At 50.9% G+C, this 22,629-nt stretch overlaps 1 protein-coding gene across 1 annotated transcript in view; it reads left to right on the top strand.

Moving 5' to 3' along the window:
• GRIK4 (glutamate ionotropic receptor kainate type subunit 4) overlaps window positions 1-22,629 on the top strand; it is a 182,379-nt gene that overhangs the window by 116,407 nt on the left and 43,343 nt on the right. Inside the window, 4 exon segments of the mRNA XM_051812219.1 lie at window positions 1,145-1,242; window positions 3,786-3,951; window positions 8,750-8,928; window positions 11,894-11,947. Of these exon segments, the coding sequence (XP_051668179.1) occupies window positions 1,145-1,242; window positions 3,786-3,951; window positions 8,750-8,928; window positions 11,894-11,947 (497 nt within the window).

The raw sequence follows: 22,629 nt of genomic DNA, 5'->3' as shown, positions 1-22,629 counted from the left end.
CCCTTTGCTACAAAAAAACCCCCAAAACAACACGTTCAGATTTGAATTTTTCCAGCTCCTTTTCCAGCCTGGATAACTCTTTGCAGCCATCCCAAAAGCTCGTCTGAGGTGTAAACCAGGGACCTGTGGTGAGGAGGGAAGTTTGATGCTGAAGAAGCATCAGAAGCTTTAAAATCCCAGCTTAGTGCTGTTGTGGTTTGATTTTTCCACATGAAAACGTTGTGAGCCAGAACTGATGGGTAGTTTTGGTGCCTCCCTTCCCCTCTTCCACATCCCATTCCTTCAGGAAGGCTCCAGTGGCTCTGTGTGTGTGGGGAGGAAGGAGCTGAGCGTGTGAGGATGCTGAGGCAGGTCTGGCATTGCAGAAGGAGCCGTGGCCAGCACATGTTCACATGAGCTTGTGAGAGCCCAGGAATTGAGGCACGAGGGGCTCCTGCCTTCTGTTCAGGCTTTGCCTGCACCAGCTGCTCCCGAGGAGCATTCCTGGTGGATGGGGATGGCAGCAGGGAGGTGACACCAGCTGGGCTCCTCCTTGGAGCTCAATTCAGCTAAATTTGTGCTGTGAATTGAGAGGACAAAAGGTTGCAGGGAAGAGATTTAACTTCTCGGGTTTGTCAGGGTGTTTTGTTTTGTTTTTTTTTTATTGCTCTGCTAACCTTGCTGGACAGGAGCCAGAAGATTAAATACAGATAGGGGAAAAAAAACAACCCCAAACAAATGAAAACCAGTAATGCAACCCTTATTATTACCACTGAGCTCTGCAGAGGATGAGGGGAGCAATTCATACAAGTTTGTTTGCTGCTGGGTGATGCTTTGAAGCCGGGTCACTGCTGTGTTGAGCATCTTCCACATACTTCAGTTCCCTTTTTATCCTGGGGACAAAAAGGGGTGTTAAAAGAGAGAGCCCCCAGAGATGAGGATACTGGGGCTTTGGGGAGGGTTTAGGTGGGATTTTAAAAGGCTGGGGAACGAGGGAGAGTGTCACAGGCAGGGTGACAGTGCTTCAGAGGGAATAGAGGGATTCTGGGGGTGTAAATGGCAGGGAGTGTGTTGTGTGAAGGAATGGGACGTTCTTAGTGCAGCAGGTACTGTAAGCAGTTGAGGATGAAGTCTAATGCCTGTTCCTTCTCTCTGGTGCCCACAGTGTGCCAGATTCTCCCCAAAGGAGTGGTTGGAGTCCTGGGACCTTCCTCAAGCCCAGCCTCGAGCTCTATTATCAGCAATATCTGTGGGGAGAAGGAGGTAAGTGGAAAAGTTCCTTTCTGGGGTAAGTTTATGCCCTCACATTGACTTGGCCCCAATGCCCCCGTGCCTGGTGGGCTGCCCAGGGCTGGGAGGGAATGTGGGAGCCCTGATCCTTCCTGAACATCCCAGCCAGAGCTCCTGGTGTGACACAATTTCGTGCACAAACGTGGAAAGCTTTATTTTTTTGGTTTTTAACAGTTTACTGGTGTTCCATCGATGCAAACCCTTTTTATCTGTGTCCAGACCGTGTGCTTGATTTAATATTTCCCAAGCCTTCAACCACCTTACGCTGATCTGGCTCTGCACAGGGGACAAGAAATTGAGTTCTCCTCTCACAGTTCATCCCTTTAAAGCCAGATAACATCTCTCAGCCATTTCGTGGGCTCTCTCTGGAGCCCAGCCCCCGAGGAGGGGAGGCTGGAACTAAGCACTGGAAGTAATTCACATTAACAAATGAGTGCTGTTCGTTGTTCCTGGAGAATCAGAAGCGGTGAAGAGATGGATCTTTCAGACCTAATGCACTGAGCTGTGGCAGGATGGGTCTCCTGGGGGTGTTTTGTAGTGCTTTCTCCTGTTAAACCTCCTGGACCTGTGCTCCATCCCAGGCTAGGCAGCTCTGTAGTAACACACCAGGAGTGTTTTGCCCCTCCAGTCTCTGATCTCTCTTTTTTTTTTTTGCTCAGCAATGAAAGGTGAGTCCCGGTGCAATTCTGAGCTGTTTGATTCTCAGCTGCCCTCTTAGGGATGCAAACCTGCAGCAGGTCCCTGTGATTTGTATCACAGAAGCATCAGCTGGTGCCACTGTGCCCCCTGCTTCCAGCCATCCCTCCGTCCCTCGGGCACAGGGAGCTGTGTCCCCGTGTCACCCCGTGGTGCAGGGACTGGAACCTGTGGGGATGGACCTGTCCCTGCTGTGTCACCCCTCCAGAGCCTGTGGCACAGAGATTTCCTTCCCCCTGTGCAGAAAGGGGTGTTGCAATGGGGCAGAGTCCTGGGGAGGAGAGGAGGACTCTGGGAGTGAAGGGTCTGAACCAGGGCTGGGATCAACCCTGGGAGGTCCCCTCTGTCTGCATTTCCTTTTCTCTGGTATCTGCAAACCTCAGGTTCATCCTGGCTCCCAGGAATGATCAGGATGCTGCCCTGTCTGCTCTGGTTACAGGAATTCAGCTTTCCCTCCCAGCCTGCCTCCCTGCTAACACAGCCCGGGATGAAGGCTGCAGACTGAAATCAAGGCAGATAGCAGCTTATTACTCTTTTAAGTTTCCTTTTGCTAAGCAAACAGCTTATGCTGTCAATAAAACAGCCATCACAAGCTGCTAATAGGCTTTCCCAAGAGGAGAGAGGTGGGAGGCATAGGCTGATAGCTTCAGGAAGGGCTAATAATGAAGGAAAAGTCGACTTGACACTCGGCTAACGAAGCAGTAGCAGATGTTTCCCTTTCTCTGACTTCTATTTCTTGCAAATAATTCACTCAGCAAAAGGAAAACAATATTCCCTCTCCTTATTTGGCTGAACCCTCAGTGCCTGAGCTTGATCTGTCTGTCTGCCCACCCATTCCCTCTGCAGGAATCTGCAAGGTGTGCAGCTCCCCCCTCCCCAAATTCCCGCAGGAGCAGCATCCCACCCCCTCCTCCTGCTCTGTGTGTTAATGACAAACGCAGCATTATCTGGACTGGTGGTTCCAGTCCCTTGGAGCTTGCCCATGGTATGGCCACCTGTTACCTGCTGATCAAAAATGCCCAAAGCTTCTGGCTGCTGCATCTGTTCCCCTCTCTCTGGAGCCCTGCCAGCACGGGGTCATCCTGTTCTCCCCCTCATCTGCCCTTAACTGCCCGATGACACACCAGCTCAGCAGGCAGGGGTGGATCTGCAGCACACAGCAAAGGGCTGGGGGCTCCATGGCTGCATCCCAGTGTATCCCTGCCTGCATCCCAGTGTATCCCTGACTGCCTGCATCCCAGCCTGCCTGCACCCCAGTGTATCCCAGCCTGCCTGCATCCCAGTGTATCCCTGCCTGCATCCCAGTGTATCCTTGCCTGCCTGCATCCCAGCCTGCCTGCACCCCAGTGTATCCCAGCCTACCTGCATCCCAGTGTATCCCTGCCTGCCTGCATCCCAGCCTGCCTGCGTCCCAGTGTATCCCTGCCTGCCTGCAGAGTCTCCTCCCTGCTTACCCAGGCAGCCATGAAGTGTGGGCCGGGCTACAATTAGCGCCCCAGCTAATTAGGTTGAACTCATCCGGAAGGTTTCCTGGGCTGTAATCACAGACCCTGTTGCCTTTCTCTGAGTGGCTCAGCAAGACTTTTCCTGATCCACTTCTCCCCGTGGCTTCTCGTTGCTGTGATAATTATTTTCCTCTGCTGCTGCACAAATCCCACCCTCCTCTCTTGACTCCAGCAACACTTATTCAGTTTTATTGGGATGTTTCCCTTCCTGCCTGCTGTGCATTTCACACCAACGGCCCTTTACCGCAGATTTACTTGTTTTTATTTCTGTTTCCTCTTTAATTGTATTTTCTTTCCTCTCCCCTGCCCACTTAGGTTCCTCACTTCAAAGTGGCACCGGAGGAGTTCCTGAAGCTGCAGCTCCAGCGCTTCACCACCCTCAACCTCCATCCCAGCAACACCGACATCAGCGTGGCCGTGGCAGGAATCCTGAACTTCTTTAACTGCACCACTGCCTGCCTCATCTGTGCCAAAGCTGAATGTGAGTCCTTGCCAGGCTGGCTTTGCCTGCCCCTCTCTTCCATCCCCTCCTGTGTGTTTGGTGCTTGCTGGAGAAGGTCCCCCCAGCAGCGTGTGGGACCTCAGTGTTGCATCCCAGATCTCCATCTCTCGTGCAGACACATCCTTCTCCCCCCCCCCCAGAGCAGGTTCTCCACCCTGTTGCCCCCAGGGAGGTGTTTGTGAGAGGAGGAAAGGGGATGGGAAGAGACTTGCCTGCCTTCTGTTTGACAATCTGAAGAGTGTTTTGCTTCCACAGATGGGGTTTTGAATTTAGAAAAAAAAAAAAAAGGCTTAGGCTTGTTTCTGGAGATTATTTTAGGCAAGTAAAGCTTTTTGAAATATGTCTTTCCCAAACCCACATGCAGCTTGTGGCCTAAAAGCAGGATTTGATTAATAGACAATACACTGCATGGCCTCTTGGGCTCTGCAGCCCTACATCTGCTGGCCATGGTGCATCTGGTTGCTGGAGCTTTCACCTCAGCAGGACCATGTTCACCTCTGCAGAGCTCCTGATGTGGCAGAGGCAGCTCTGCATCCCAGTGCTGAGAGCAAAGTGGGTCCTGTGCTTGTGGAGGTCACTGAACAGCAGTGGAGCAGCCCCAGCAATTCTCCTTTTATTGCCCTGTTCATCAGCACAGTTCAGGGCACAAACCAGCCTGGAAGAGGGGCTTTGAAAAGGCACCAGGCAGAGCTCTGGGGATGCTGGTGTCTGACTGGGCCAAGGTGGGAGGGAAAGGCAGCACCATCCCCACCTCACCCCACCAGCTGGGCCAGTAATGCAGGGCTGTGGTGACTCCTGCACAGGGACAGGGGGAACAGGAGTGTCTCTGCCTTTCCTTTTTGCTTCACGTGCCCTGAGGAGACCAGATACTGAGCTGATGGAAGTCAGTGAATTACCTTCTGTAAACGTGCTCAGATTTACCCCAGGAAAGGACCCGACTCAAAATGATGCAATTAAAATCATGCACATGCTCTCCTGCATTACTTCCAGGGCTGGAATTTTTCATTGTCTGCCTTAACCTTAAGCAGGAGGGGAAAGAAAAGATAATTAGGTTTTTCTCACCTGCCTTGCAGGAGGCTCAGAGCCCTGTCCCCCCAGAGCACACATCCCCCCCTGCCCTCCTCCCCAGCTCTCTGCCAAAACATGCAGGTGCCTCCTGTTGGTATTAATATGATTAACAAGATTCTTCATTTAACTGGATCAAAACCAACGACACCCCCTTTACTTGAAGCTATCCAATTTGTTTTACTGCTGGATAACTCAATATTTAGGATGAGCTGCAGAACCCGAGTCCTTCCCAGTCCCTGGGAAGCAGTGGGATGGGTGCCTTTTGTGGATCTTGCTCTTTTGTGCTCAGGAAGGACCTGATGTGAGCTGGGCTTGGAGCACAGAATGCTCTGGCTGTAAGAGAGCACATACTCAAGCTTCATGTAGGAGCAGAAAGCCTCATTTTCCCTTAGGACATGCACTGCTCCTGAGCACAGTCCTTAAACAACTAACTCGAGGCATCTCAGGCTTTTGGAAGGTTCCTTCGAGGCAAGTAAGGGGAGCAGATGAGCTGTGTGCTCATCAGTGAGGAAATGCTGCTTTGAGGGACGTTTTTATTTGGGCCCTAGGAGGGGAAAATTGTAACTGTTCTGGTTTAAGTGCAGGGCTGTGTGATGGGGCTGTCACTGCAGGGAGTCACATCCTTCCTCTGGGGGCTGAGTGCAATTTGCCTTGGCAGAAGCAGGAAATGACCCTCAAAGTCAAGGAATTTGGGCCAGCCTAAGTGTAGTGCCGTGGTGAATAGAATGAGGTTGTATGACTCAGTTAAGTGACTGAGTTTGGTGAAGAGAATGAGATGATGTGACTCAGTTTGGTGAATGGAATTGAGATTATGTGGCTGGATTTCTCTCTCTGGTGTGGAATAATTTGCCAGTTTGTGAATTGCTCTGAAGTCCCGATGTGGAAGGTTTGGTGTGATTCCACAAAAACCTTACCCCCAAAAAAGCAGATTGAGGGGTGCATGGGTTTAATAGGAGCTCTGATTGTCAGAGAGGGGAGGGAATAGCACCCAGTGCTTAAAAAGAGGAGACCAGGGCACTGAGATCAAGGGCCCTGAGCACATCCTGGGATGCTCAGGGATGTTTGAGCAGTGGTGTTGGGTGTAAGAGCGAGGCTGGATGAGGGGAATCTCCATTCTCTTCCCAACCATCGGTGTCAGGGACTGCAGTCACAAATAGAACTGCTGGGGCTCTGGGTGTCCATCAGCAGAGCCTCACAGGCAAGAGGAATGAACAGGAATGAGCAATAAACAGGGATGTGGGACCCTACTTCCCTACTTCCCAGGAAGCTGCTTGTGTGCCCAGAGCTTGGGGGTGGGCTGCTCCTGCCAGCTCCAAAGGTTTGCATAAGGAAAAATAAAATAAGCAGGGTCAGGACTTGCCACTGGCCAGTTTGGGCCACTGACAGCTCAGTGCTGGTCCCCACAGAGCTGTTCAAAGAGCAGGTGCCTGGTGCAGCCTCTCTGTGCACCCTGGCCCTCCCTTCACTACTTCAGAGTTGCCAGGAGGAGTCTCCGAGCCCTCACTCGTGTTCACATCCCTCTGAAGTGCCAGTCTGGCAGCAGCAGCATCTCCAGTCCTCATCAAACAAAGGGGAATCTCTTCAGATAATAGAGACTTCCCTCAGCACAGCAAGAGGAGCTGCAAGCAGGAAGCTTGATGAGGCTTCAGGTAGGATCTGATGTGCTGGAAATGATAATTTCCTCCAGTCAGAGGAGGAGATCAAATGATTCCTTTTTTTTTTTATTTCTTTTCCCCCCTGGTCCCACTTCCTCCTCTCTGTGCTTGATGTGCTTTTGAAAACACCTTCCTGAGTTTCACAGCAGCAGATATTGCTGGGATGAGCTGTCAGTAAACTTGGGAGTCTCAGCTCTGTTACTTGCAGCAACCTGGCTGGTCCCTTGCAGGGGTGGAATTAGGTGGAAATAAACCTTGCAAGGATCAAATGGAGGGCTTGGGTAAAATTTACTGTTCGTGTGGGCTAGCACACACAAAAAAAGGATTCAGGTGAGGTCTGCTCCATGTGTCCTTTATGCAGAGTGAATTTGCTGGCCAGCGAGAGAGAAAAAGAAGCTGGTGTGACCCACAGCAGTCCTGGCTGTTTTTTCAGTCCTTTGCTGAGTTCCTGCCTGTACCCAGAGAAAAGCTAAGAGGCCAGAGCATTGTGAGGAGCTCAGAACAAACTTAACGTGCTGAAAAAGTCTCCCTGTGAATGAGAGGCTCCTCATCTTGGATGTGTCCCTTTAGCTGCACTGCTTTGTTACCTTTGTGGAGTGCTGGCAGTCCTTGGGAGCAGAGCTCTGCTCAATCACATCCTCTTGTGTTGCCTCCCTGGCCCTTGACCTGCTGGTGAACGAGGGAGTTTGTGCAGCCAGAAGTGAGGAAGGTTGAGAGCAGAGCCCTGACTGGAGGATGGATTTGCCTCTCTGCCAGCTGGGATGTGATGCTGCTCATAGTTCTGTTCTTTTTGGTTTCCTTCAGTTCAGTTCCCTCCTGTCTGTGCCTCACCAATGATTACATCTGGTGGTCCCTCTGGTCAATCAAACTTGACAGGAGGTTATTTCTTGATGAAACTCAGCAACTGGGTTGGAAGAGGCAGACTCTTATCAAATATTGCTGTCGTGACTGAGAAAAGCTGCAGCAGGAGCTTTGACATCTTATTAGACTTCAAGGCAGCTGGGTTGGAAGGAGCCCTTGCAGTGACCAGGCTCCAGGGGGAAACTTTAGTCAGAAGTGCCAAAAAGGTGATGGAGAACAAGCCCAGGGAAGTCAGGACTCATCCAGGGGGGTGTTCACTGATACTTTTTGTCTCCAGCTTGCAGCTGAAGGAGAGCCCAGTCCTGCAGACGAGGTGACCCTTTTCCATGCCCCCTTCCCATGGCTGGTCCCATCCAGACACTGCCCCGGGGTGGTGCTGAGCACTCAGGGGGCTCAGTGGGGCACAGAGAGGCAAAGATGCAGCTGGCAGGGCAGACTGGGGGGAGGAGGAGGGCTGTGCCATGGAGGTGGAAGGTGGATGTCCAGAGGGACCTTGTCCAGCCACAGAGCCTGGATTGCAAACATTGTCCTGCTTTAAAACTCTCCTCATTTCTCCATAAAGCACCAACTATGCTGGTTGGTGGGTTGGTTGGTGTTATTGTTGGCTTCTGTGTTGCTCTGGGAACCCCCAGCCCACAGGTAGTTCTGACCCATGCTAGGACCATACTCACAATTTTAGTAACAGCCAATTCAGCCCATTTTTCAATGTGGAATTAATGTTGTATTTTAGCAATGACCTCAGCAGAGCTTTCCATCCCCTTGGAAGACAGCAGCTTCCCAGCAGAGTGCTCCAGGATCTCCCAAGTGTATCGAGTTGTGCCTTGCAGACCACTTAGTCTGGGAGCTGGAAATGCTTGAGGAGGAGGAGGAATAATCCTCCAATAACCAGAACAATCCCACATACAGGGAGATTATGAAAAACTTCTCTGGACTCTGGGGTCCTGAGAAAATTCGTATCAACAATCTTATCTCTTCTCAAGAGGACTTTAGGGCCACTATTTCCTGGAGAACAGCTGGTGTAGCTCCATCATTTCTCATTCCCTGCTGGGCCAAGCAGTGAGTCCCAAATCCTTTCCTTTGCACAGACACAGAACTGCAGGACTGCATCCTACTGGGAATGGCTGTGGGCCGTGGGAGAAGAGCTTTCTGAGCCAAGCATAACGTTTAAAGGCCTTTCTCCCTTTTCTTTGAAGGCCTTTTAAACCTGGAGAAGCTGCTCCGGCAGTTCCTCATTTCCAAGGACACGCTCTCGGTGCGGATGCTGGACGACAGCCGGGATCCCACCCCTCTCCTGAAGGAGATCAGGGATGACAAGACAGCCACAATCATTGTCCATGCCAACGCTTCCATGTCCCACACCATCCTGCAGAAGGTGAGTGTCCCTTCCCCGTCCCAGCTCCGGGGGCTGCTGCTCCCCCTGAGTTAGTCCCACGTGTTGCATGGTAATGGAGTGGGGAAATCCCTGGAAACAGGCTCTGCTGAGAGGGGAATTGCCACTGTGATGGAGTTTATGGGGAAAATAATTTGCCCTCTCTTTCCAGGACTCTTATCTGGGGAAGTGATGCTTTAATTACTCTGAGCTGATGTGTTTGCCTTCTCCAAGTGGTGTGTGCTGGTGGCTCCTGTTGCCATCAAACAGCTCAGCCCTCTGAAATTAGTCCATCAGTGCACTGGTGTCTCATTTTTCTCCCCTCCCTTTATGTTCCTTAACTTTTTGCTGCCTTTTTCTTTTTTTTTTTAATTGTCTTATTAACCGAGATTTCATTTTAATCGTGTTTATTTTTAAATGGTCTCTCGCTGCAGTTTTTAGAGCTTGTTTTGATAGCCTGCCTCAAAACTGAGCAGTGGCTCCAGATGGAGTCTAAAGTTGGGTAGAATTTCCCGCATCCTGGGAGGTACAAGAAGCACATTCCTGAGTGGAGGCAGGATCCAAGCCGTGGGATCCCCTTGGCTGTTGGTGCAGCCATTCCACGCAGTGTCCTGGCTGCTTTATCACGGAATTAGTCATCCAGAGGCCTTGACTGTGTCAGATTTATCCTTGATGACAGCCAGAAGGGATGTTTTTATTATTCCCCACCTCCCCAAAGATTTTTTTGTTCCGCTGCATGTCATTTTTTATTTTTAAATAGGCAGTTTGGGGGATTTTTTTGGGGTCTCTCTGCGCAGGGATTTTTTTTGGTGTGGTTTTTTTTTTTTCTCCCTTTCCCCCCCACCCCAGGTCCCTGTTGCTGCCTGGCTGCTGAGGGCTGTCCCCCTCCTCTGTTGCTATAGTGACTTCCCACAGGCACACAGCAGCTCCCTTCAGGCACTCACAGCCTCCCTGCCCAGCTCCTTCTGCCACAACTGATAAAGATGTCAGTGATTCCCACGATTTTTTTTTCTGTAAAAACTAATCCAGCCTTCCCAGCCAGAGGACTGTAGGAATGGAAGGTAATAAATAATGAGCTCGTGATCTGGCAACTTCTTGCACCTTGGGAGGCTGGGAAGTCCTTTCCTTGCAGAGGTGGAAGCAGATATGGGGCGAGGTGGGTGTCGAGCAAGCAGGTACAGCCTTGTCCCTCTCACAGGTCACCGACAGCAAGAAAAGGGCATTGTTGGTTTGGAAATGTCAGCTCTGTCTTAGGAGACCAGTCCTGGCCTGCCACAGGGGGAGAAATTACAGTTTCTCATCTCTTGCCCTCCAGGTGTGGGCTGGAGACACGTGGCTGCTCCCTGGATTCCCAGCCTGTCCCAGCTCCGGGCGATGGGAGCCACGCTCCCGGGAGCTGCTCTGCTGCTCCCTTTGCTCCTCTGCCCTTGAAATCAGGCACAGTGACTTCAAAGTGGGTCAGAGGGACAGCTGACATCAGCACTGGCCCCAGCAAGGGGAGAGGGAGGGAATCTGGTGCCAGGTTTTACTGTGGGGGGTTTGAAAAGGAGGCAGCTGTCGGGAGCCTCCCCCAGAGCCAGGGTGCCCTTTTCATCCAGTGACTTTGCTGGGTTTGTTTTGCCACCTGTGCCAGGGACAGGGCGACAATGTGCAGCCAAAGGGCTGGACACAGCCAGACCTGAGCCACCAGCAGTGGTGGTGGCCTCAGGTTTGCACAGGAACAGGTGAAGGACGGGCAGGAGTAGGGAGAGGGACCTTTCTTTCACTTATTTTCTCTTGTCACCATCCTTCAGCTTCTGGGGGAGTTTGAAAGGGAGTAAAATCAGGGGGTGCTGCCTTTGGCCCTTCTCTCTTTGTCTCCTGCTCCTTTGTGTGGTTTGGAGTGATGGGAAAACCTCTTTGCCAAGGTCTCAAAGCATGATTTGGGACCAGCTGTGCTTGGCAGCAAAACACAGGCTTCCAGGAGGATCTGCAGATTAATGCCTCACTTTCCTGAGCATCTGTTCCCACAACTAACTCACTTGTTTAGTGAGAATTTTGGAAAAGGACTTCAGTGATCTGGTCTGTGATCTCTAGAAGAGATCATCCCCATGGAAACATCTGTGTCCTCTCTGCATCCCTATATATTTTTACCCTCTTTTCTTCTATTTCTGTGGCCATCAAAAGCCTGTCCAAATTCTGGAGAACAGGCTGAGTTACTGGGTTCCATTAAAGCTTATTAATTTGTGGGGCTGGAGACCAAAATGGGAAAACCCCCAGCAGCTTGACTTTCCTTCTCCTATAATCCCAAAAGAGCTTTTCCTACCTTGTTCTCTGCATCTGTTTTTGCAGTGGAACAGACAAGCCTGGAGTTCTCAACTGCTGTTTTCTCCCGTTATGTTCCCAAATCTGTTGGTAGTTGAACAGGAGCAAAGCAGCTTCCATAGACAAAGCAGAAAACCTCAGCAAACCTTTTTTTCCCTCCAAACACACCATGGAACTCCTCATCCCAAGGTGTTCTGGAGAATCTCGGGGCTGGGGCTTCAGGACCCATGGTCTGTGTGGACCATTAGGGTCTGCTGGGTGTTCAAAAGGTTCTGCTTTCAACGGGCATCCTGTCCTTGGCTGGATACACCCACAGGATGGAGCCACGTGCAGAAATCCCTGAATTCCATCCCGTGGAGGGAGCAGGGAATCTCCCAGGGGTCTGCAGCTGCAGCTTGGGCAGTGTTGGGTCATTTCTCTCTGCCAGGCAGCCCCTGTGCTGAGAGGGGACCTCAGGTAGGCTCAGCCCTGCTGCAGAATTGCTTCCCCAGCCTTTAGTTGCACAGGTCAGGGAGTGTTGTTGTGTCCCAGCCGTCCCTGCCGTGAAGGCAGCGGCGCAGAGCGATAAGGATGAAAAAGCAAACGTGGCCCAGGCTGTGCCTTGCTGGAGTGGAGACTGAAGATTGTCGGGCTCTGGTTTAATCTGCTTTCCTCTCCTTCACAGGCAGCTGAGCTGGGGATGGCATCTGCCTATTACACCTATATCTTCACTAATCTGGTAAGACGGCGCTCTCGGCTTCCCTCCCGCGCGCGGGCGGAGTCCCGGTGACGGGATCCCCCTGACCCCCGGGAAGAGCCACGGGCTTGGGGTGGGGAGGGAGGGGAGGCGAGGAGGGGAGTCCTCCTGCAAAGCTGAGCAGCAGTCAGGAGGAGGCTTGCCCTGGTCTTTGGGAGGTGAAGGCTGGTTGTTGCAGTGCAGCAGCCAAAGGCAGGGTTTGCAGACACTGTGGCTGTGGTGCAGTGAGATGTGCAGGTCCTTGGGAAGCTCCAGCAGATGGGTTGCTGCTGAGCAAGGATTCAGAAGTGTCACCCCCTGACCCCATTCCCTGTGCTGGCAAAAGTCCAGGCTGCCCTGGGAGGAGCATCCAGAGGGCATCACAGCCCTGTGCTTTCCTGCTGAGTCTCTGAGAGCTGCTCTGTGGGACAGAGGAAAGCTGAGCCCATCAGTGTGGGTGTATCTCCAGCATGGCCCCTGGTTTGGCTTTATAGCTCCTAAGAACATTAATGGGGGGATGGTGTGGTTAAACCCCAGAGCACTGTGCTAAACAAGGAGTAATGGGCTTAGGCAGCAGCAGGGGGAAACCCAAAATAAACATCAGAGGAACTTCTGCTGCAGCAGTTGCCAGTGTGGTGTGAGGGAAGTGCTACCAGGAGGCCACATACCTGCCTTTTAGTGCTGGTGTGGGGCTGATGGAAACCTGAGATGGGCTGGAGGGTTGAGTGGAGGTGCCTCCCAGCCCCATATGATAGTCATATTCTCTAATTTCTATTAATATTTATGCCAGGGTGTGCCTGTGCCAGGAAAGCCGAGAGCTGAATCATGCTTTGTGTTTGGGTGGGAGACAGACGGGAAGGGACGGAGCCAAACGGGTGGGCAGGAGAGCTGGAGTGGAGAGGAGGAGGGGGAAAGGAGTGAAATGGAGGGGTTGGAAAGCCAAGAGAGCAACTTGGCCAGAGAATGGAAAAGGGGATAGGGAGAATATAGAAAAAACCACCAGATTGCTGCCTGAACAAAGAGGATTCTGGTTCCTGCTCAGTGTTTGATCTGTGGGTCCTTGCTGCATGTCAGCCCAGCAGGAACAAGCTTCACTGATCCCGTTCATCCCCATGGGATGGATCAGCACTGGGCAGGACTGGAGAAGGAAGGGATGTACCTGGAGGGGGTCAGGCAGTGATGGAGACTGGGGGCTGTGATTTCTGCTCCCCCAGGCAGTGTCACTGTGCTGCTGCTGCTGGCAGGGCTGGTGAGGGACAGTGCCACCCCCGTCACATCCTGCCTCAACTCCAAACCCTTCCAGTCATTTCCCACTCCCAGGAAGTAGTTTTCCTGTTGCAAATGCTCCCACCAACTTTTTCCTCTTCCCCTTGCCCTCCCCTGGCAGTCAGAGTGCCACAGACTGTGCACACAGTGAGGGGTTTCTGTTTGCTCATCACCAGCACAGCGGAGTCTGTTCACAGATAACAGAAATAACTATTAAAATTAAGCTCCCCACCTCCACCCCCACACGAGTTGTGAGCAGGGGTGTGATTTAAGCATTTGCTTGAGGTGAAATTTCTCTTTGAAACCCATTCATCTCGTGTAACTCAGTTCTGGCAGGTGAGAAGGAAATGAGTTCTGTTACCATTCACTCTCACAAGATATTAATGTGTTTACCCAGGTTATTTTACCACTTTGTCCAAAAGACCAGCCCTTAGCAGGACTAACTGGATTTTTGGCAGGGACTGTTGCAGAAAGGTGACATCAGACAAAACCTGGGCAGATGGAAGAGATGTTTAAGGAAATTAGTAATATTTAAATGGGGATTGGAGATGGGAGTGAGCAATTTAGACTCATAAATCTGGGGGGATTATCAAGCTCCTAATGAACCCTCTGAGGTTTTGCAATCACTGCCTAATAGAAAAGATAAAATCACAGTGAACTGCTGTCAAGGGGAGCAACAAAAAGATGGCTTTAAATGAGGGGAGAACCATCAGAAGGGGAACAGACAGCCTGTGTAGCACTGAGCTGCTCGGAGATGGGAAAAATATTTCAGGCAAAAAGAAAAAAAAAACGAGGAGAAAATAGGATAAAATGCTGAATTAAACACCTGCCCTGCAGCAGTCGAGGGGAATTCTGTTTCTGTCTTTTAGCATTAATTTTATTTAATAAGCACATCCCAGCCGACAGCTCGCAGTGTCTCAGCTCCGCTCTCTGCGGAGCTTTAGAGGGAGGGAAGTTGTTGTGGCTCCCACTGTACCGGGGCACAGGAGAGAGATTTTGGGATGATGGCCCCTCTGCTCCAGCCTGATGGCTGCAGATAGTGGCAGCAATGCTCTCCCAGCCCGATGGCAGGAGCAAACGGGGGGGAATTCCATGGGAGCCGAGGCGAGCAGCCCGATGGAAAAATATCCACAGGCTAATTTACTGCGTGCAAATTCATTATCAGGCTCCCTCAGCCAGCTCAGGGGACCCTTTTTTGTCAGCAGCAGAAGCTCAACAAATTTTCCAGGAGTTCCTAATGAAACTCAGAGAAGCAGAGCAGGTCTGGTGTGCATTTTGCTTCCCCACATCCATCATCTCTGCACGGGGTCCCCGTGGCAGCCGAGCCCCCTCCTGTCTTCCACCCCCTGGCAGAAAATATCCATCTGATCCAAGTGTTTTCCTGGTGTCTCCACACAGGGAGGAACTCTCTTGCTCTGGGAATTGCCCTTCTGGGAGGGAATTTCCCAAGGAGGTGCTGAGCTGGGCTCAGAACTCCTCATTGTCCCTTCCCTGCTCCCTGGCAGGGCACAGGTTGGCTGGGGATCCACAGAGCTTGTGGCCATGTAAGGGGGTAATGGTGTGCTTAATAATAATAATAATAATAATAATAATAATAATAATAATAATAATAGTACCTAAATAAACCATTGCAAATGGCCTGCTGTGCATTGAAGAAAACCTTCCTTCCAGCACTGGAAATCCCTGAAATCAGCAGCACAGAGTAGGAGGGGTGTTTGATGCCTCCAAAATCCCGTGCTACAATTAATTCTTTCAGCTTGTTAATTCCGTGCAGCTTGTTGAGTTTGTCTTTTTTTTTTTTCTTCTCCCCTCTCTGTTTGCATTTATTTTTTTTTTAATAACATATGGACCTCAGGCTGGGTTTAAGTTTCAAAACATTTATCAGGGAGATTAGATGGAAATAATGGAAACAATTAAAATTATTACTGTCAGAAGGAAGGTGTAGAGGAGTTTTACTAGTGCCTTAAGTCAGGCAGGCTATTCACTGGATGCAGTTTTTTCCCTGACAATATTGTGTGCAGGTGCTGTTGCTGATAAAACAGCTGCTGTGCTCAATTCCCAGAGACCAGATAAATCAGTTTGGGGCTTTTCTTTTTTTGTTTGTGTCCTATTTCTTCTTTGTTTAGTGATTTATAAAGAGGTCTTCATACAGGAGGAGGGTTTCAAAGCTGAATTGTTGCTCTGGGTGCCTCGTTGGAACTGGAGGGGAAAGGAGTGTCCAGATCCCCCAGCCAATGTCACACGTCTCAGTGACAGCTTGTCATCACAGTGACATCCCTTGGAAGCAAGTAGTGATGCCAAGTAAAGCAGAAGGGGCAGTGAACTACAGATTAGTGTCTGACCAGGGCTGTGGAGCTTAGGTTTTTAGTCCTGCTTTGTGAAATCAGCTTTTTTTTTGGTGAAATAACCTTGTTTTTCTGTGTCTGGTTCTGCACCCTGAGCCCCAGTGGTGTTTGGCTTTGCTGCACCAGCTCTGGGCACCCTCACTCTTCCTCACCCAGGTGAGGAAGGCAGATTCCTCTCGTTATTCTTTGACAAATCTTCCCTTGCAGCCCAGCCAGCCTTCCTGTTCCCCAGCAGCTGATACAAACCGTTCTGTAGAGCCCCCATCACGCCCTGGATTTATGGTTCATGTTTTCAGTGGCATGTGGTAGCAGGGCAAACAAATCAGGTTTTTGCAAGGCTGCCAAAGCCATTTCTCCTCACCCTGCTTAGCACGAGAACAGGAGCATTTTGACAAAGAATAACTGCACCTCCCTGGCTTTCTCTGCCTGTGCTGCCTCACCTTGTCCCAGTCTCTTTGTGCTGTTCAGAGTCCACCCTGGGCTGGATTTCCAGTTGTTCAGTAAATCAGGTACCCCCCAGGCCCTCTGATGTGAGAGCAAACCTCCCTCTTTCCCTGTGCCCTCACACTTTCTTGTCCTGTTTGTCTTTCAGGCTTCCTACCCCTCATTTTTCCAAGAGCTGTGTTTTTTCAGGTCCCAACATCAGCACTTGACCTCTTTTTCCCCCCCGAGGGTTTGCTGCTCTCCAAACCTCGGGCTCCCTGCGGAGAAGTTGCAGACAAGTGCTTTCACTAAGGATGTATTTTCCTAAAGTGCCATCGTTTGAAGAACAGCCTCCAAAATTTAATAGCTCTCCTTGCATGAGGAGGTTAAGGACCCACCCTTACATGGCACACTGATGCTTTTGTGATGTGTGAACTTTGTAAGAGCAATCAAATTTTATATATATATATATGTGTGTGTGTGTGTATGGTTCCCCTAAATTGTCCCTTAGCTCACAGTTTCCCTTTTACTACATAAATGGCCAAGTAACAGTGCCTTGAGTAGATCTACCACATCCACTTACCTCCTCAAAAGGCCACAATTTGTTGCTGTGATGACTTTTTTTTTTTTCTTTTTTGCTTCCATGGGAATTGATTTCTACATGTGGCCCATTATGAACTTATTGACTCTGTCAATAGTTTATAAATAAATTGAGCCTTTCAAGAAAGCCATAAAGCACTTAACATAATATTGTCCACTTGAGTAAATAAATGAATGTGTTGCTGGAGCTTTGGAATGATTAACAGACTTGGCAGCTCAGCTCTGAGGGCAACAGGATCCAGAGAGGCACATCCAACAGAGGAGGTTTGGTGATCCTGGGGGAGGAATTGGTCAGTGGGACCATTGCAGGGTCAGTGTCCCAGTGGTGTGAGGAGCTGGGAGTGATGGAGAAGGGTGGGAGATACCCCCAGTCCCCTGGGGAAGTCATTTGTGTTGTGTGTCCTTTGTTTATTTGCATATTTATCTTCCTTTTCGTGCTCTTGCTGTTGTCAATGATGTGCCAGGGCACTGTAGGGGATCACAGTGGCACTTGGACATGAAGATCTTGGAGGTCTTGTCCAGCCTTAATTATTCTGTGACAGAGGAGCCTTAAGTGTTTTCAAGCTTCTTGTGAGGAGTCCGTGTTTGAGCCATTTTTTGGGTGTCCCTGGAGGAAGAGCAGTCCTTCTGCTCCCCTCCCTGCCACTGAGTCTTGCCCTGGACTCAACATGTTTGTACCTGAGCTGTGAAAACCTGGAGCAGCTGCAGAGTGTTCAGTTAAAATAGAATCATGGAATTGTTAAGGTTGGGGAAGACCTCTGGGAACAAGGCCAGGTTAGAGGGGGCTCTGAGCAACCTGGGCTAGTGGAAGGTGTCCCTGCCCATGGCAGGAGGTTGGAACAAGGTGATCTCTAAGTTCCCTCTTGACCCAAACCAGCCTGGGATTTTAGGATCATGAATTCCAACCCATCAGCCCAGCACAACCACCAAGTTCATCCCTAAATCCTGTCCTCAGGTGCCACATCCACAAATAGGACCAGGATGGCACTCTCTGCCCTTTCTGGGCTAAGTGTACTAGTTCTGCCTTCCATGACCTGGGGAGAGACTCCTTGGAGTCTGTTTGCCCAAAGATGCTGAGCTGGGATGATTTATCTCCTCTGGTTCACCCTAAAATGGTGAGTGGTGGTGCACTCTGGCACCCAGGGATGTCAGCAGTGAAGTCACCAGAGCTGTGCTGACTTTGCACTGGCTGGAGGGTTGGCTCCTGCCTAAAAGCTGCCAGGCAATCTCAGGATGGACACTGAAGTCTGTGTTTGGAGGGTGAGAGCTTTTCTAGGCACCAAATACTCTCGACAGGGAAGTTTTGCCAGAGTGAGGGTTTAATAGGGAAATGGAAGCCTTGGCCAGTGTTCTCCTTCACAGCCCACAAAGAAGGAACAGTACAGTGTGTCCTGAGCCCACAGCAAGGCTGTGCCTGGTGTAAATCAGCCTTTGGTGCTGTCAGAGGGGCCGGATCCTCAGCCAGGATTGAGGTCAGTGCAGCTTGCTGAGTTTACAGCAGTGAACTTCCCCTGCTGAGCACTGGGCTATGACAGTGTCTGAGGGTGTTTTGGAGGCTGTTGATCAGCAGATCCAAAAATCCAATGAAGTCCTTGCAGTGATTAGGAGAGGGAGATAAACATGTGTGTGTGAGCAGGAGAGGGGAGGGAGGGAGACAGACATCTTGTTAGTGTGGGTTGAATTGAGCAAATCCTGTTGCTGCTGGGGGCTTGGGATGGGGTGAGGACAAGCAGGGTGTGGGAAGGTCTTGGTGGCACGGAAAATGAACTGAGCCCCTGAGAGGTCTCCATCCTGCAGGGAGTGGTCACTGTCTCCCTGCTTCCCGGGTGATCCGGGTTATTAAAAATGCGATAAGGATCGAGTGGGGGAGCGAGGCTGTGCTCACACAAATGGGATGCAGAGCAGTATCACCAGCTCGATCAATGCAGCTGGAAGGAGCTCAATAGCTGCTGCAGAGAGTGCTGAATACAAACTGGGCACTGCGGGGGGAGCAATTACCGGGAGCCACTCGCTGGAGTGAGACGAGCAGGGGAGGCAGCTCCACACTCTCAGACACATCTGCTCCCCAGGCAGGCTGCTATGACACTGATAGTGCCCTGCCTGACTGGCCTTTTCCACCCAAAGCCTCTTCTTCCCAGACTTGGGTGGTGAGGGAAGACCTGGGGAGAGACTCCTTGGAGTCTGTTTGCCCAGAGATCCTGAGCTGGGATAATTTCTCTCCTCTGGTTCACCCTAAAATGGTGAGTGGTGGTGCACTCTGGCACCCAGGGATGTCAGCAGTGAAGTCACCAGAGCTGTGCTGACTTTGCACTGGCTGGAGGTTTGGCTCCTGCCTAAAAGCTGCCAGGCAATCTCAGGACGGACACTGAAGTGTCCCTTTGGTGTCTCCCCACATTTGTGGGGTGTCCTGTAGCCTGGGAGTGGGTCACTGAGGTGTGCATTTGGGAGGAGACTTCATTAATGATGTGCTTATACAGGAATGCTATCTTTGATGCCTGGCATTGTAAGGTGTGTTGTCAACCCGTATCTGTTTTGGGATGTTCTGCCTGGAGAACAGAAGGCTTTGGGGTGAGCTTATAGCACCTTCCAGTGCCTAAAGGTGACCTGCAAGAAGGCTGGAGAGGGGATTTTTACCAGGGCTTGGAGTGACAGGACAAGGGGGAATGGCTTTAAGCTGAAGGAGGGCAGATTTAGATCAGATATTGGGAAGAAATTGTTCCCTGGGAGGGTGCTGAGGCCCTGGCTTGGCTGTGTGGCTTTTATTAGCCAGGTTCTCCCAGTGGTCTGAATGTTGGGGTCACTCCAGAGGTTTTGTCTCCTGCTGTGAAGTGAGAGTGCAGGTTGAGTGCTTCCTGAAGCATAGGAGTGACTTCACCCTCTAATAACTCCTCCAGCCTCGTCTCCCAGGGAAGCCCTTTGTATTCAATTAGCTAATGTGTGCCTAGCACTTGGAAAATATAGAGTGCCATAGAATTGCTAAGTGTTGTTATTTAACAGCACATATTTAGAGGTTGCAGCCCTGCAGTATAAAAGTCAGAAAACCTACACTGTAATTGCCTGGTGCTGCTGCAGAATTTGCTGTGGTTTGAGCAAAGCCCGGGGATTTTTCACCTGTAAAAGTTCATTAATTTTGGCTGCTGACACTCTGGGGCTGTTTTTTCCTGATGCCTCTTGAAGCAGAATGTTGACTTCTGGTGGGTGTTTTTAAAAAAGGACTGAAAAGAGGGGGAAGAATTCAGGATTTTTGTCTCCCAGAAATTCACCTTGGCATCACTCCTGGTGGTCTTCTCTGCACCTCAGGTTGGACTGAGGTGGAGGGCAAAGTGTTGGTCAACTATTGCAATTGCTGCAGTGTAGGGAAGGGGGGGGAAAATCCTTGGTGATGGAACAGAGATGATAAGGGAGATGCTATTTGAACCCATCTCTTTGATTCACATCCTCCCATGTCCACCTGCCTGAAAGCCTGTGGTTACAAAGCTGTATTTGCACAGGTGGAGGAGCCTTGGAGTCCCCTTTTAAACAGAATGTGAGTTATTTTCCTGATGGCTTCTTGCTCTTATTGCATTGGAAAGTTGTCTTCTAGCCTGCAAAAGCACCAGCCAGCACTGAGGGTAAGGAAGAGGAACTATATGAGGAGAGAAAGGCAGCTGTGGAAGTGTTTTGTGCAGGAATTGGGTCCCTCAGCTCTGTCCAGCAGCTGAGGCAAGGTGGTAGCTTAGGCAAAAGTCAGTTTTACTCTGTCTCAGTGAGAAATCTTTGGATCTCCATCTGAAAATACCCCTGAGATCGGGGTTTTCCACCCCTTGTCCTGCCTGTGTTTGCCTCTTGCCACGGGAAATCAGCTGAGAGCTGCAGGCCTTGAATGGCAAATGAGTTTTGTGTTTGCAAAACGTGGGTTTGGAAATGTCAAGCGTGGTGAATGGGTGTGTAAAAAGGGGAAAAAAAAAAAAAAAGCCCAGACAGGGACAGAAGCTGAGCTGAGTATCTGGATGCTCTCACCCCTTTGCCCTCCTTGCAAAGCCTGACCTTACCAAATCTCTCTTATCCCACTGCAAATGAAGTGTGTCCCCCAAGGGTGGTTTATCTCCATCTCATTGCATAGGCAGCTCACGGCTCATTTCCCCCTGACCTGGGTCTGCAGAGTGGTTTTGTGAATATCTGGTGGAAAAAAACGTTTAGAGGCCAGAGATTGGAGCTGGAGCAGAGGGAAGGGGCAGGGGGCAGTGGGGGGAAAGGGTGGGGTGCAGTCCATGCCACCCCCCTGTCTCACAGAGCTGGTGCTTTGTGGACATGACAGCCACAGACAGGGGGTTTTCTGCAGCTGGAGGCTTGCCTGGAAAAAGATGGATGTGGATGGGGAGTGCTGGCTGTAGGAAAAGACCCAACCAGCCACTGCTAATGAGAGCTGGGAAAAGCTGCTGCTGACATTTGAACCGGAGCAAATTGGTGTCTCTGGGGGGAGCGTGTCGGGGTCTGCCTGTGTTGCTTTGCAGGCAGCGAGCCCTGGCAGCTGCCTCCAGCCCCGGGGAACCCTCCCCGAGGAAATTGGGCTGATGCAGGCGGGGATCCCTCCAAAAACTGTGCCGTGAGCTGGGCGAGGGGCCAGGAGTGACCCCGGAGCAGTCAGAGCTGTGGGTTCAGCTGGAACAAACCTCACCCCTGCCTCGGGTTCCCTGCTGGAAGTGAGACCGCTCCCTCGCCCATTAGTTGCTAATTTAAGGAGCAGAGCACAACAAACCTGCAGCCTCAAAAGCTTAGGGATGTTTTCAGGGCAGAAAAGGCACAATGGATACATGCAGGGAGGGAGGCTGGGGCGGTCTGGCCCGAGAACAAAGCCTTGGACTGTGTGGCTGTTCTGGTACAAAACATCCCATTTTCCTTCTGTGTACAGCCAAGCCAGGAGGGCAGTCAGGCAGCTGTCTGCCTCGTGCCCTGCACAATTTGCCTCCCAGCTCTGGCTGCAGGGAGATGGTGTTTTTTCCAGGGGGGGGCTCAGCACATCTCCTGCTGCTCCGTTTGCATCCAGGATCTCCTCCAACCCAGCTCCTCATTAGCCACCTGCCCTCGTTGCACGGGCTGACAGGATGCCTTGGGTAAATGGATGACCCATCAGGGAGGCAGCAGGATAATATCATCCCAATGAATCAATAGTTCACAGGCAATTTCATGTTACCCAACGCTAATGCGGTTGTGTCCAAAACGCACTTAATCCTCTGTCTGATCACATTCCTGGGGGAGTTTGCCTGGGCTGGAATAGTCTTGTAACTCCCATGTTTTGGAGATTTACAGACGCTGTTCCTGCATGCCCGGGAAGGCAGCAAAGGTAAAAAATGGGCTGGCTTGTTGCAAATCTCACACTCCACAGAGCCCAGAGCCGTCCGTGCCAGTGATGGAGGAGAATGGGCATCCAGCAGTTCCTGAAACTATTATTACTCCCACCTCCCTGCTCCATTTTAGCAATTAGCAAAAGAGAAATTAGTGAGGAAGGTGCCATTATTTGCTGCTAATAGGACAAGAAGGGTTGGACCCTTCTCCAGGAATCTGTCGTGTAGCTGCTTCCCTTGATGTGAGTGGCAAAGGAGGGCTTTCCCTTCTCGCTGTCATTTTTATAATATGCAGTCATTTTTATGCATTGTACCACTTTGCTTTTTAGAATTGTGAGGGGAATGCTCCCAACCTCCAAAACCCTGCAGTCAAAGCACCTTCCCACCCTCCACAGGGCATTAGGGTGTCCCAGGAGTGGCATCTCCTCCTGGTACCTGGTGCCAGTGCAGGATGGGGTTGTTAGGATTAGGTAGGTCAAGGTTAGGTTCCTCCTCTCCCCTGGGGAAGGAACTTGTTCAACTTAACAGTTTAAAACTTGGTGTCACCAAACTGGTCGTGGTGGTGGAGCAGCTTCACTCAGCAGATGATGTTTGTCACCCAGGCTGGGGCCCAGTTCAGAGGAAATTCAGAATAAGGAAAAGAGGTGGCCTTGGTGGACTGGGGATCCCTCCTACCCTGAGTTTGGATGGAGAACCATTGCTGGTGTCCTCCCACTGCCTGGGGCTC

This window comes from Manacus candei, unplaced genomic scaffold, assembly GCF_025592945.1.
Source record: "Manacus candei isolate 608988 ecotype Guabito, Panama unplaced genomic scaffold, ASM2559294v1 h1tg000086l, whole genome shotgun sequence".
Taxonomy (NCBI): domain Eukaryota; kingdom Metazoa; phylum Chordata; class Aves; order Passeriformes; family Pipridae; genus Manacus; species Manacus candei.
This window is presented reverse-complemented; position numbering and strand designations above follow the sequence as displayed.